Raw genomic sequence first — 12,447 nt, 5'->3', positions numbered from 1 at the left:
AAAATGTCCATTTCAGGGTTACATGCCCAGTATCTTAGAAAAGTAGCTTTGCTGTACACAACATTTTTTAAAATTCTTTAAAGATTATCTCCATTGTATGTTTTAGGCATAATTTCATTGCTTTTGCTTCATGCTCCTGGGAGCTGGGCTGCTGTGGGATGTCCTCTCCATCAGAAACAGAAGGTGTGTGTTGGTTTAGGGCATAAATCAATGGGAAAGGTGACACTATCCCAAATGTTGGCTGCCTGATCAGCCTGCCTTGCTCATGCATCCTCTCAACTTGTACTTGTTTGAAAAACAATTAAATTTTCCAAATGATTTGCTGTTAATATAAATGCATTTTGACTGTCAGTGCCACTGGTGGTTCTGCAGTATATGACTTTATTTCCATACAAGCTTTATTTCCATAACTTTATTTCCACCCAGGGCCTCAACAGAGAGCAGAGAGATTAACCAGCATTTTAGGCAGCAAAGTGTGAAATGGTTGGGTCAGTAACTTGTCCCCTACTGCTGTCAAAAGCTGGGAAGAGAACATCAGTGTGGAGTCAAGTGCAGGTCTAATTGTACTGAGAACTCCAGCCTGGACTCTCCAACTTCACTGAATATTCCTCTCTGTTGCTGTGTCATCACAACAGCTCTGTCACACCAGCATTAATCTGCTCTCTGCAACTACCCTGTGACAAGAACCATTGGAAAATGGGAATGCAGAGTTTTGTATGTTGGAGCAGCTGTAATGACTCATCAGATATGCCCTGTCTGCATTCCAGGTATGATGGTCCTGGGATTCACCGTCCCACAGCTGCACCCTGTGGAAAGGGCAGTTCAAGGAGAAAAACTCTGCAGGATTATGGATGATCTGCATCCCTCCTGAGGATGCTTTTACAGAAGGCTAACATCTGGCTGCAGGTTTGGAGCCATCTTCAACTCATCTGAATACAAATTTAATGAATGCCAATTATTGTCACCATCACGAGTGATTTAAATGTGGGCAAGTTCAGCTGATCTTGTCTCAATCCATTATTTACAAGTTTGCAGTCACAAGTCCAGGGTTATAACTGATGCAAAAGCAAAGCACAGCAAACCAGCATAACCCCCCAAAGCCCCAGATGAAGCAAAGCCCCCGAGTCTACAAGGGCAGTTGCTGGTTTACCTGTCCAGCCCGCGAGGCAGCAGCAGTAGCCGGTGACAGGATCGCACCCGTCCGCGTGGTTGCAGTCACAGCGCTCGCTGCAATTAAGGCCATATGTTCCATCCTTCAAGAGCAGAAATAAAAATCCTCTCAGTGATCAGCTTTTTGTTCTGAAATGTGCAAAATCATCTATCACGTCCCTCTTAATGCTGAGTTGCATTTTTTAAATTAACATACACAGAAGACAGAAACTCAGTGCCTAATGTTTCTATACAGAACCAAATGAGGAATCACTTTAAAAAATGACATTCAAGAAACTGCAGATAACACAGCAATAGCTCTGATAAAATACAATGCAAAGGATAATACATCCAGTTGACTGCTAGAACCCCAATCTGTTATTTACACTTGATTTCCTCAGACATCACAGACAAATTGAGCTCCTCCCCTGCTCTCTGTTCAGCAGAGCTATGGGGACTGTGATTGAATGTGGTGGAAGACCACCCCAAATTGTGATTTGCACTCACAGGACAAGGCTGGTCACAGAACTCCCCCTGCCATCCTGGGGAGCAGAGGCAGAAGCCATCAGCTGGCCTGCAGGATGCTCCATTGCTGCAGGAACACGTCTGGTTACAGTTCAGCCCCCAGCTTCCACTTGAACAGGGAATAGAGCAATCCACTCCTTGCCACCCTAAGGAAACAGGGGAGAAATGTTTCTGGGATGTTTTCATGACAACAGAGGGACAGGCAGCTGGCAAGCTGCAGTTCTTTGCTTCTAGGACAGTTTCTTGTTGTAAATAAGACTAACTTGGGGTCAAAGACTGACCCTTTCATTGTGACCTCCCAGCTCCATCTCCCAGCATCTCTACACACAGATGGAGGCATAACAGCCTTGGCTGTAACCAGATTTAGGAGTTTGATGCCTTTCTGGGAACTGCTGGGACCTGTCTGTCAGGTTTGAGACCTTCTGACCTACAGGACTGCAAGAACTTTCCATGTGATGCTGCCTGTTTCTCACCTTTTTTTTCTTTCTTTCTTTCTTTTTTTTTTTGAGAATGCTATTTAATATAAAGCAGCTATTACACCTAAAATAAGACCCATGCCATCATTTCTAGCCATTAAGGCTCAAATCTTAACTACCAGGAGCACAATGACTTTCATTACACTGCAGCTCTGTGTCATGGAGTTGAGCAGTAACTCATGGTTTATACACCCTCATTAAATGGGGTTCTACAGTGATCCATTAATTCATGTTTGAAATGCCAGATTTTATGGTTATTTGCCTCACTTCTGTTTTAGGGCCTATGTATGTCATACGGGCATAGCTCATGTTGGGATTTTGGGGGAACAGAAGAGCTGCTGTGCCATGAAGCACATGGGGAGGGTTCTCAGGTGGTCACTGGATCCATGGGATGTGCTCACCACCACGTCCAGGAGGGAATTATGGACACGTGTGGCAAGAAAAGATGTCAGTCACCTTGGAGCAGGCAAGACTTCTTATTGCTCCAAATAAATGAGAGCCACATCCTGAACCCTGTGCTAGCACAGGAGACAGAGGACATCTGCACAAGGCTGGGGTGTCACCATGTCAGGGTACAGGAGGATGGCAGCAAGGGCAGAGAGCCAGGGCCCTCCCCACAGTGCCCAAGGGCAGGGCTGGCAGCTGGGATGAGCCTGGAGCCCAGGGCAGCAGGAATGGGACCAGCCCAAGGTGGAGATGGGCAGGCAGGAGTCAGGTCAGGGCTGGTGGGGATGACCAAGGCCAGGCACAGCCCAGTGCCAGGGGCTGCAGGACACACAGGCAGGAAGCTGCCTCCACTCTTGTGCCCAGTGACTTTGGAATCTGGGAGAGACACGGCAGAAAAGCCCTAAAAACCCAGCAGCCAGAGGATTGTTCTGCATTTCCCCTGGAGAGGAGCAGTGTTTCTGCCCCCACACCCAGTTCTGTGACACGTTTCTGCAGCAGAGCATGGAAGTCTGGCCCCTGTTCAGGCCAGAGACTGGACTTGCAGTCCAGCCCCTGTTGAGCTGGGATACCTGGGAGGATAAGAAAATGGTGAAGTTCCTGACTGCACAGCTGTGCCACTTTCAAAGGGGACAGGCATGGCTGGCAGGGAGCTGTTAAATGTGAATTTTGTTTACCTTCTTTGCAGTAGCACAGCCCGTCCACAGGAGAACAAGTGCCATCGTTCTTGCAGTTACAGACCGAGGAGCAATTGGTTCCATAGGTCCCTGCCATGCAGGGAATGGTGCAGTCATCTCCCTGCAACCCAGAAAAGTCAGAGTCAGCTGAAGAGATGTGGCATGCAGGAAACTCCCAGCTCGGCACAGGGAAGCTTTCTCTCTCTGAACAGTGAGCAGAGTGTTGTGAGTTGATTGCTGAGCCTTCAGCACTTGAGCAGTCACCGCTGCTTCCCATGATTATGATGCAATTAGTGCTTTGATTGACTTGGAGGAAAGGGACAAGTTGCTGGCATTCATTCAGCAGGAGGTGGGGAAGTTACAAAAACAAACCTCCTAGAGCAGATGTTAGATCATTAAGCAAAACATCACTTACGAAGCACTAATCACAAAATATACAGTCTGAAAGCGTGCAGAGATCGCTCTGCGCTTCTTTGAAAATATATTCTAAGAATAGGGTTAGGTTAAAAACCAAAAGGATCTCGTACATGCTCGTCTTCCACAGGCTGGCAGAGAGGAAAACGACATGGCAGGTGCATCAGAGCTTTTTGATGTGTAGCTGGTACCTGCATTTGTTTTCAATTAATTTGCATGAGATTGTGACTTTAGGAAGAAGGCAGACCAGGAGTGATGTGTATGTCAGAGACAGGAGGCACACAGCAGAACACAGAAACATGGGCTCTGTCCTATTTCTGCTCCAGGTGTGGGCAAAGGGAGGGAGAGGAGAATAAATACTTATATTTGACACAAATATAGAATGCTCTAACACTACATTCTGGTGTGCTGTATGAACTGATCAGCTTGTGGTTGAAAGGATAGACACAGTTCTTACTAATACTGTTCATCTGATACAACAAGGGAATTAAAATGTGAGCACAATAAGGTTTAAAGCAATTGTGGTTTAACCTCACTAATTGAGGTTTAAGCCTTAGTAAACTTACTGAGTCCCACAGCTGGGTCTACACATTAACATATACAAGTTATTTTGGCTTCCTTTTCCTCTGTGTGTAATCCTGACTTTCACATTGCAAATTAACTCCTAAATTTACTACTTCAGTGAGTCAAACTTAAATAATTTAGTTCTATGCCAGGGAAAGTGAACCTACTACAAGTTAAAAGTAACTCCATTGCACGGTGTGACCTGTGCCATAGCTCAGGGGAAAAGATATTGGTCAAAATGTATTTTTGCAGGTGAGAGGCTTCACTGTTTGATAGGAGGATCCATTTATCAGGAGTGAAATGTGCACCATGTCAGCTTCCCTATGCTGTGACAAGTACCTCCAGGAGCCTGTATATCACACAGCAGACACCCAGACAGCACAAGGAAATATGAACAGATTTCTGAGCACCATAAACCCCCATCTGCTTTGCTGGAGCAGTTCTGCCTCACACCAGTGTGACTCATCCTATTTTAGACCTTTTAGAAAAACTGTGTTTCAGGGGGAAGGAAAGGAAACAGTTAAAATATACTGCTCACAAGTAAATCCTGCAAGTCTCTGATTTTTGAGTGAAGGCACTGTTTGTTATAGATGCTATCTTTGACCTTGGTGGAGTAAAACAAGTGCCCCTGCAAAGGCCTGGCAGGAAAAGATGCTGCCTTGACAGCCAGCAAATCCAAAGCAGGCTGCCCCTCATTACCCTGCCAGCATGCCTATGCAATGAGCTCCAGGAGCCCGGGCTGGCAGAGGGGCATTCAGTCTCCACGCCTAATCAATCCTCTGCCTTTCTCCTGTGTGTGACAATTAGACAGCCAATTAGTGCCACTTAGGAACCCTTATCCTGTGTGAATGAAACTCCCAACTCATTTCATGTTCTACACAGAACTGCTGGTACTGCTAATAATTTCTATGACAACTGACCTTATCTGGATTTGAACTAGTGATCCAGAAGTAAAAGAAAATTCCTTTGAAAAGGAAAGGGGAGCAGAGTGATGTGGAGTTAAAATACCCCTTGGGGAGTCACATTAACCAACCACAGAACCACAGAATCATCAGGGTTAGAGAGACTGAAGACCATCCAGCCCAACCATCAATCACTCCAAAACCACATCCCCACATCCTGACACCTCTAAAACACCATCTGGGCCAGTGCTGGAGGCAGCAGGAGGATTTCCAGTGTCTCAGCTGAAGTTCTGTGACCACAGAGCAGCTGTTGGGGGCAGTGCTCCCTTGCCAGGCACAGCTGGACTGCATTCACTGCTTTTCTGTACTCACTTTGGATTATCCCAAAGAAAAGGGATACAGCTCCCTGAAAAAGGGTTGCAGGGAGGTGGATGGCAGTCTCTTCTCTCAGGTAACAAGTCACAGGACAATAAGGTGAGGAAATGGCCTCAAGTTGCACCAGGGGAGATTTAGATTGGATATTAGGAAAAATTTCTTCACAGAAAGGGCTGTCCAGCATTGGAACAGGCTGTCCAGGGAAGTGGTGGAATTACCATTCCTGAAATCTTAAAAAAACCTGTGGATGTGTTACTTGAGGACATGATTTAGTGGTGAACACAGTGGTGGTGCTGGTTGATGGTTGGACTTGGTGGTCTTTGAGGCCTTTTCCAACCTTAAGGATTCCGTGATTCTCACAAGGTGAACATCAGGCTGTTTGTTCCAAGCCTTTGAGTGCTGGCATTTACTTTAATGGACTTGGCTTTATGGACTGACAGAGCTGGGCATTCTAGCTGCCCACCATCCACTCACGTACTTTGCAAACAAACCTTAACTGAAAAAAAAATACCTGGTTTAATGAGATTTCTATCCCCAGGTTTGACAAGTGAGACCTTCAGAGCTCTCTGAGTGACAACTGCCAAATACACTTAACTTCTTAATTACATAAGAGGAAAATGCACTTGAACTATAGCACTGGCTCTAAGATTTTATTAATTATAAATGCACACCTCGTTATTAACATTTTGAACTTGATTTGGGAGAATGACCTCTGAAGTGAAATGCATTCAGGTACTGTTAAAGATATGTAAATTCCACCTGCCTCTCACCACCTGCCCGAGTGGATAATGCTGCAGTGTATGCATCCAGCTGGTAATGAGTTATATATTCTAATAAACTGATTTCAAATTGTGTGTATTGAATCTTCACTCTTGCAATATGGTACTTTATATTTCTATCCTATTTAGTAAAATTAATCAACAGCTGTGCTCCTTATGTTGATTATTCTTTTTTTTTTTCTATTAAGATTGGGAGGTTAATGAGGATAGTGCAATGCCTGAATGTGGTATCCATGCTAGGAAGGAGTAGCTAATTCAATCAAACATATACCCCTGGAAATGTTAAAGCTATATTAGGAAATTGAGCTATAAATAACTTGGTATTCTCCATCTCTATGTTCCAAATCAGAATGACCCATATGGACACCACAAACTTTCAAAGGTGTTTCATTTTCAATATTTTCACTTAGAAGGGCCAGCTTATAAAAATAGGCCCCCAAATCTATCCACTGGATTGTTTCTAATTTCAGGGGTCAAATCTGACTTTAACATAAACAATGGAAAATCTCTTTAGGCAATGTGGGGTCAGGGCCAGCTGTGGGAAATGCCCTGCTCTATGTGGAGCAGCACATTCCTGCTCTCTGCTCTGCATCACCCCAGCCTGGGAGAGGCCACCTCAGTGCCACCAAGGACAGAGTGTCCCACACCTCACCCCTGCTCAGAAATTACCTCTGAGCCTCTTCTTGTTTGAAATCCAGACCTGAGGGGAGCATGCTAACATGGCAAAGATAGAGGAGGGAGCTACAATTCCTGGGACCCTAAAAGTCCCCTTGAAATCAGAGTAGATGGTAGCAGTGACCTAAGCAGCCCCACCTATGACTTTCCATGCCTGTAAACACTTCACAAACACTTCCCATTTTTGCTGGAACTGACAGCCCTTCCCAGCACCCTGAGAGCTTTGGGCATCCAGTTATTGTTATGGTTAATTCTCCCCCATGGATGGAGGGTGAGGTCCAAGGAACCAAACTCCATTAATAACTCAGGCTGCCAGCTCACATCCATCAGCATCAAATATTAATAGACTCCGAGGGCCACAGCATCCATCTTTCTAGATGGCAGTCAATAATCTGTCTTGTTTCTGTTCAGGGAGAGGGGAAGATTTTCCTCCACCAAAATTATTATTGTTCAATATTAGTAGAGCTTAAAGACACAATGCTGCCTTAGGTGTTGGCTGTGTTAACAAGCTCTGGTTGCTTCAGAAACTGTTTTCCCTGGATTAATGTTACAGTTCTTGTTTCTTTTAAACGTGCATTCCTGCTATAAGCAGTGATCAACTCCCTTAAAAATCCTTTTCTGGTGATCAATACACAAATTTGTATTTATTCCTGTGCATTTTGGATTAGGACTTCAAGTCTGTGAAATGCATTTTGAAAGGGGAAAAAAAAAGGGTATCCCAGACCATAAAGAGAGTTAATAACCCAGCAGTGGTCAACAACATCCAGCAAAGTTTGCACCCACACCTGGTCTGTCACAAAGTTTGCTATTTAAAGATGTGAAATTAAGGATTTCAGAAGTAGCTACAATCTACAGGAATACAATTCCCTTGGAGGGCTGAAGTCTGGTTCCACTGAACTCAGTGGCAAAACAGAAAATCAATTTTCAAGGCTTCCGCAATGCAGAAGAGGAACAGGATGTTATTGAACCTGGCCTCAAGTTTGCATGACAAAGACCCGGGTGACAGCTTTGCTCTGGAGGCTTAATCTGCCGAGGTGCTGAAATTCCTCAACTCCCACAGGTTACTGGGGGCGACTGACAGCGCTGAAAGGCAAAATATTGGAACCTTTGGTAATGTGCAGTGGGACTCCAGCTAATCAGAGATTTCTAACACCCCATCTGATCCCTCCCTCGCCCCCTCCTCGCAGGCTGGGCAGGTGAATCAGAGGTGCAGCCCCGGGCTCCAGCCCAGGGATGCTCCACGCTCGCTGCCCAGAGCACTGGGTGGAAAGGAGGGCAGAGGCTCCTGCGTGTGCTGATCCGCAGACCAGGGAGGCCAAGTGCTGCTGCTGTTTGTACCTGAGGCCTGTGTGTCCAGATAAGCTGATCAGTATGGATTTAGCACCTACAAATGTATATGTCTGTGTACACACAGCACGTGGGACACCAGTGTGCTGGGACATGGTGGCTGTGCACTGACGCAGATCACAGACACACTCCTCTATATTTACTTATTTAATTGTGACATTTACGATTAACCCAAAGTGGTTCTCCACAAACATTCCCCCAAGGTAAACATATGGTATCCAGCAACACAAACTGTCAGAACAAACTAATTTCCTTAATGGTGTTCAGTGGAAATTACTGTGCTCTTCATCAGAGGATCAGCAGCAGGGGGAAACTTTGTACTTGCACCGGGCTTGTCCTCCACCCTGGACTCAAACCATTTATTCATGACCTTACTACACAGCATCTTTAGTTTTCCAGACATAATGATGTCCTCTGGCAGAATTCCTCTCCCCTCTGGGTGTTACTAATTACTCCCTGCAGAGGCTATTATTGGTGCTAATGAAAAAATGCAGTGAAACCCTGGGGAAGGCTCCTGTGCCAAGTGCTCCGTGTGCAGGTGATTGCTGTGACTGAGCACTGACGAAAGTTCCCTTGCCCACCTTGTAACACGATGTGATGGAGCTGTGCTGGGGTTTGATACACATCTAAAAGGACAAAATGAAACCACCAGTGATCTTATTCAATCTCCTTCTCCCTGTGCCCTTTTCATGGGAAAGACAGGGGAAGGCAGAAAGGATGGGAAAGAGTTTTCCTACCCTTAAAAAAGTGACTCTACAGCTCATGACTCATCCAAAGACAGAACCATTGGCAGCCTGAATGCCAGAGTCTTTCACGAAATCATCAACCCCTCCAAGAGCCATCTGCAGAGCTTTCCCCAGCCTGCACCCCGGTGACACTGCAGCTCTCCCAGCAAAACACGGAGATGCCAAGAACAGATCCCTTTGGGAATGAGCAGAACTTCCCCTTTGCTTCCTATAACCTTACAGGGATTTACAAACCTTTACAAATGGATGTCAGCATATTATTTCACCTCTGAATTTGTGCTAATATGCTAATTCATACAGTAAATTTCACAGTAAATGCCAAGTCCAGAATTACTCAGCCTGATACTAATTCTTAAACTTGATGATGGATCCGAAGTATTCAGCAGAATACAAAGAAAATGGACACTTCATTTGTTATAAAGAGAGAGTAAGCAAAATATTATAAATAATGTCACTTTTAAGTACCTACAGTACTTTATTAGATACAATTTAATTTTACTTTACTGATCATAGTCTTTGTTAGCAAAGCTCTGAGCTCTGAGTGAGAGGGGAGTAAAAGTTACCACAAAGTAACTGTAGTTGTTATTTTCCAAACTGTACAAAATCTGGTTAAATTTCATGGATTCCTTTCTTATAAACCCAAATTTGTTTGCTGTGGCCTGTTACAGGCATAAGTCACATTACTCCCTCATTAAGGCCACAGAAGAACCAGCACCATTTGTTCTCATTTCTGCCCTCTCAGTCTCCAGAACCTCTCACTCCCTGTCTGGGTTGTTTTGTTTCCCACTGCACAGCCTCAGAATTGATCTGACATGCATTAACAGTATATTTGGGTTACTTTTATTAAAAAAAAAAACAAAAACAAAAAACAACAAGTACTCACCCTATGGTCCCTGGGCTAGAATGGGTTTTCAGAACAACAATTATCCATCCATTCTCCCAGAAGGGACCTTTCCCAACCCATTGCCCAGGCACCTTGGGAATCATTTGTCACATCTTGGGAGTGCCTTTGGATAGGATTTGGCTGCCTGGGGAATCATTTGAACCTATCAAGATGGGAGAACTTGTGCAGCTCCCCAGTCTGGGCACTGTGCATGTGGAAAACTGGAATTACCTGGACAGGGCTCATGGTTTCCAGCCCAGCAAATCCCAGCTGTGAGGGATTTTTGTGGAGAATGCAAGGATTTGTGCATCTCAGGAGCCAGGCACTGCCTGTTGGCTCAGGGTCCTCTCACAGTGGGACTCCACTGGGAATTCATCTTTTCCAGAGGAGGGTGCACAGAATCTCACCACTCTCCTGCCCTCTGGCAGCTTGGCTCCAACGTGCTCCATACAGCCAAAAGGAACAATGCCCTGGCACAATAAAACTGATGAATAAAAGCAGCAAATCCTGGCTTTGGGAGGGTTTTTTCCCCTTCATGAAATCCAGTGAAAACAAACACAAATAAAACCTTCATTAAAAAAATTGGATTTTGCATACTAAAAGCCAGCAAACCTGAGCTGGATTTCTGTCAGCAAGCATTATAATCCCCCTCACCACCAGGGAACAGTTTTCTAGTTTGCACTAAAACTATGCCCAATACCAGTCAGTTATCTGCAATTAAAAAAATCCATTCCTACACTACCAGTTACCTAAACATGGTTATTAAAAAAAGGAAAGAGAATTCAATAAAGAAAGCAGGCAAGAAATCCCACCCTCCCTCCCTCCCTCCCTCTTCCTGTAAATCAGGGCAGCACTTGCTGGCAAAAAAAAAAATCTAGACTGACTTTACAACACTTGAATATCTGCCTGGTTTAGTATTTAGGCTTAACTGCAGAGCCCTTTAGTGTCAGCAAGGCAATGAATACAGCATCATATAATTAAATGTATTCAGAAGGAAAGTAGTGTGGAGAGTACAAAAGATGATCATCAACCTCTGAACAAGAATATTTTTTTATGCAGTCAGCACTTTTCACCTAATAGAATATCACAAAACACATTTATCCAGGAGGGACCTCTCCAAACTCAGGGAATTGGATTTAGACTGGGTAAACCAGGTAGATTATCAAGGCAGGTAAATCATGTCTGTACCAGAGGGATTTCTCATGACCAGTGTGGAGCCAGCTGGGAAACCAAGTTCTCTCTAGTTAAAGCAATTTAAACCTGGAATTCAAACCTGGAATAAGGCCACTGCAGATTTATACAGGTGAGGCAAGGAGAAAACTCTCAGAATATTTTTAACTTAACTCTGGGGAAGCTGTAAAGAGACAAACATCTGTGGGGATCATTGCTCTTAGTATAAGCAGCTTTGATCAGCTGCTGTTTTAAAGTGCTTCAAAACACATGGCCAGATCACAATTAAATATCCTCAAAGGTAAAATGGCCCAGTCACCCTGTGCATTATTTCAAGTTAGTGGGAATTATTTGCATCCCTGATAAGTACATCTCTGGCACATCTCCATGACGTGCCCAACAAGTTACTCATGTTCAGACTGGGGGTGGAAGGTGGCTAAATATCAAAATACCAAATCACAGTCCTTGAATACACTGGTAAAGATTAAAAAACCCTGGTTTTGGGGCCTTTTTAAAAATGAAGGCATCAAAATAGGGGTTACCGCTGTGGCAAAGGAAAGATTTTGACACACTTCGTGCAGTTCCATAATTTTCTTCCCCAGATTTGGGCAGAGCAGATCAGTGGCTAACAGGAGCCTTTTGGAAATACAGATTAGCATTGCAGTGCCAGGCAGTGACCTTCAAGTGGGAACCCAGAGATGCCTGTCAATTCTGCCCCAGCTATTTAATGGAAATACTTTTGCCTGGAAATTTGGGATGGTTTCTGGTCCATCCGCACAGCCTGAGTGCCACACTCCAAGATCCACCTTGCAAAGCAGCTGTGGCCTCCTGACTTTTTTGCAAGAATAAATGTGGGTTCTGGCTGTCAAGTCTGAACAGTTCTGCAAAAAGAACATCAGCTAAAACAGGAAATAAAAGGCATCATTTATACCTTCAGCCTCTATGATGTTTTCTGGCAAGAAGATCCACAGTTTAATTATAAATACAAAGGAGAGGAAACATCTTTATCTGCTTGCTTCAAACCCACTGCCTGATTTTTAATTGGGAAACTTCTTATGCTGTGATAAGTAGCAAGAATGCATTCCTTCTTCCCCTTCCCCCATGGAGTGAGAGACCTCTCACATCCCTACCCTCAGTGACCCCTTCTCTAAGCAAAATCATCCCACTGTTATTCCCATTTTATGGGAGCCATTTCACAACTTAATTACGCATTCTGTGAAAAGCACTCTCTTTGTTTTTAACCTGCTGTGCAATCATTTAATTGGTTGGCCCTTGTTCCTGGGTTATTAGAAATAGTAAATAACCATTCCTTGTTCATGTT

At 44.4% G+C, this 12,447-nt stretch overlaps 1 protein-coding gene across 7 annotated transcripts in view; it reads right to left on the bottom strand.

Annotated features, from left to right (window-relative positions):
* Positions 1 to 12,447, bottom strand: part of MEGF11 (multiple EGF like domains 11) — a 254,466-nt gene that overhangs the window by 50,937 nt on the left and 191,082 nt on the right. For all 7 annotated transcript variants that reach the window (XM_077185613.1, XM_077185612.1, XM_077185615.1 and 4 more), the window contains 3 exons: positions 3,272 to 3,392; positions 1,657 to 1,820; positions 1,151 to 1,253 (listed from right to left, as the gene is read on the bottom strand). In XM_077185613.1, coding sequence (XP_077041728.1) covers positions 1,151 to 1,253; positions 1,657 to 1,820; positions 3,272 to 3,392 — 388 coding nt within the window. The remainder of the gene's footprint in view (positions 1 to 1,150; positions 1,254 to 1,656; positions 1,821 to 3,271; positions 3,393 to 12,447) is intronic.

The sequence above is a fragment of the Agelaius phoeniceus genome, chromosome 13 (genome assembly GCF_051311805.1).
Source record: "Agelaius phoeniceus isolate bAgePho1 chromosome 13, bAgePho1.hap1, whole genome shotgun sequence".
NCBI lineage: Eukaryota > Metazoa > Chordata > Aves > Passeriformes > Icteridae > Agelaius > Agelaius phoeniceus.
Note: the sequence above shows the minus strand (reverse complement) of the source record. Positions and strands in the feature narration are given on the sequence as shown.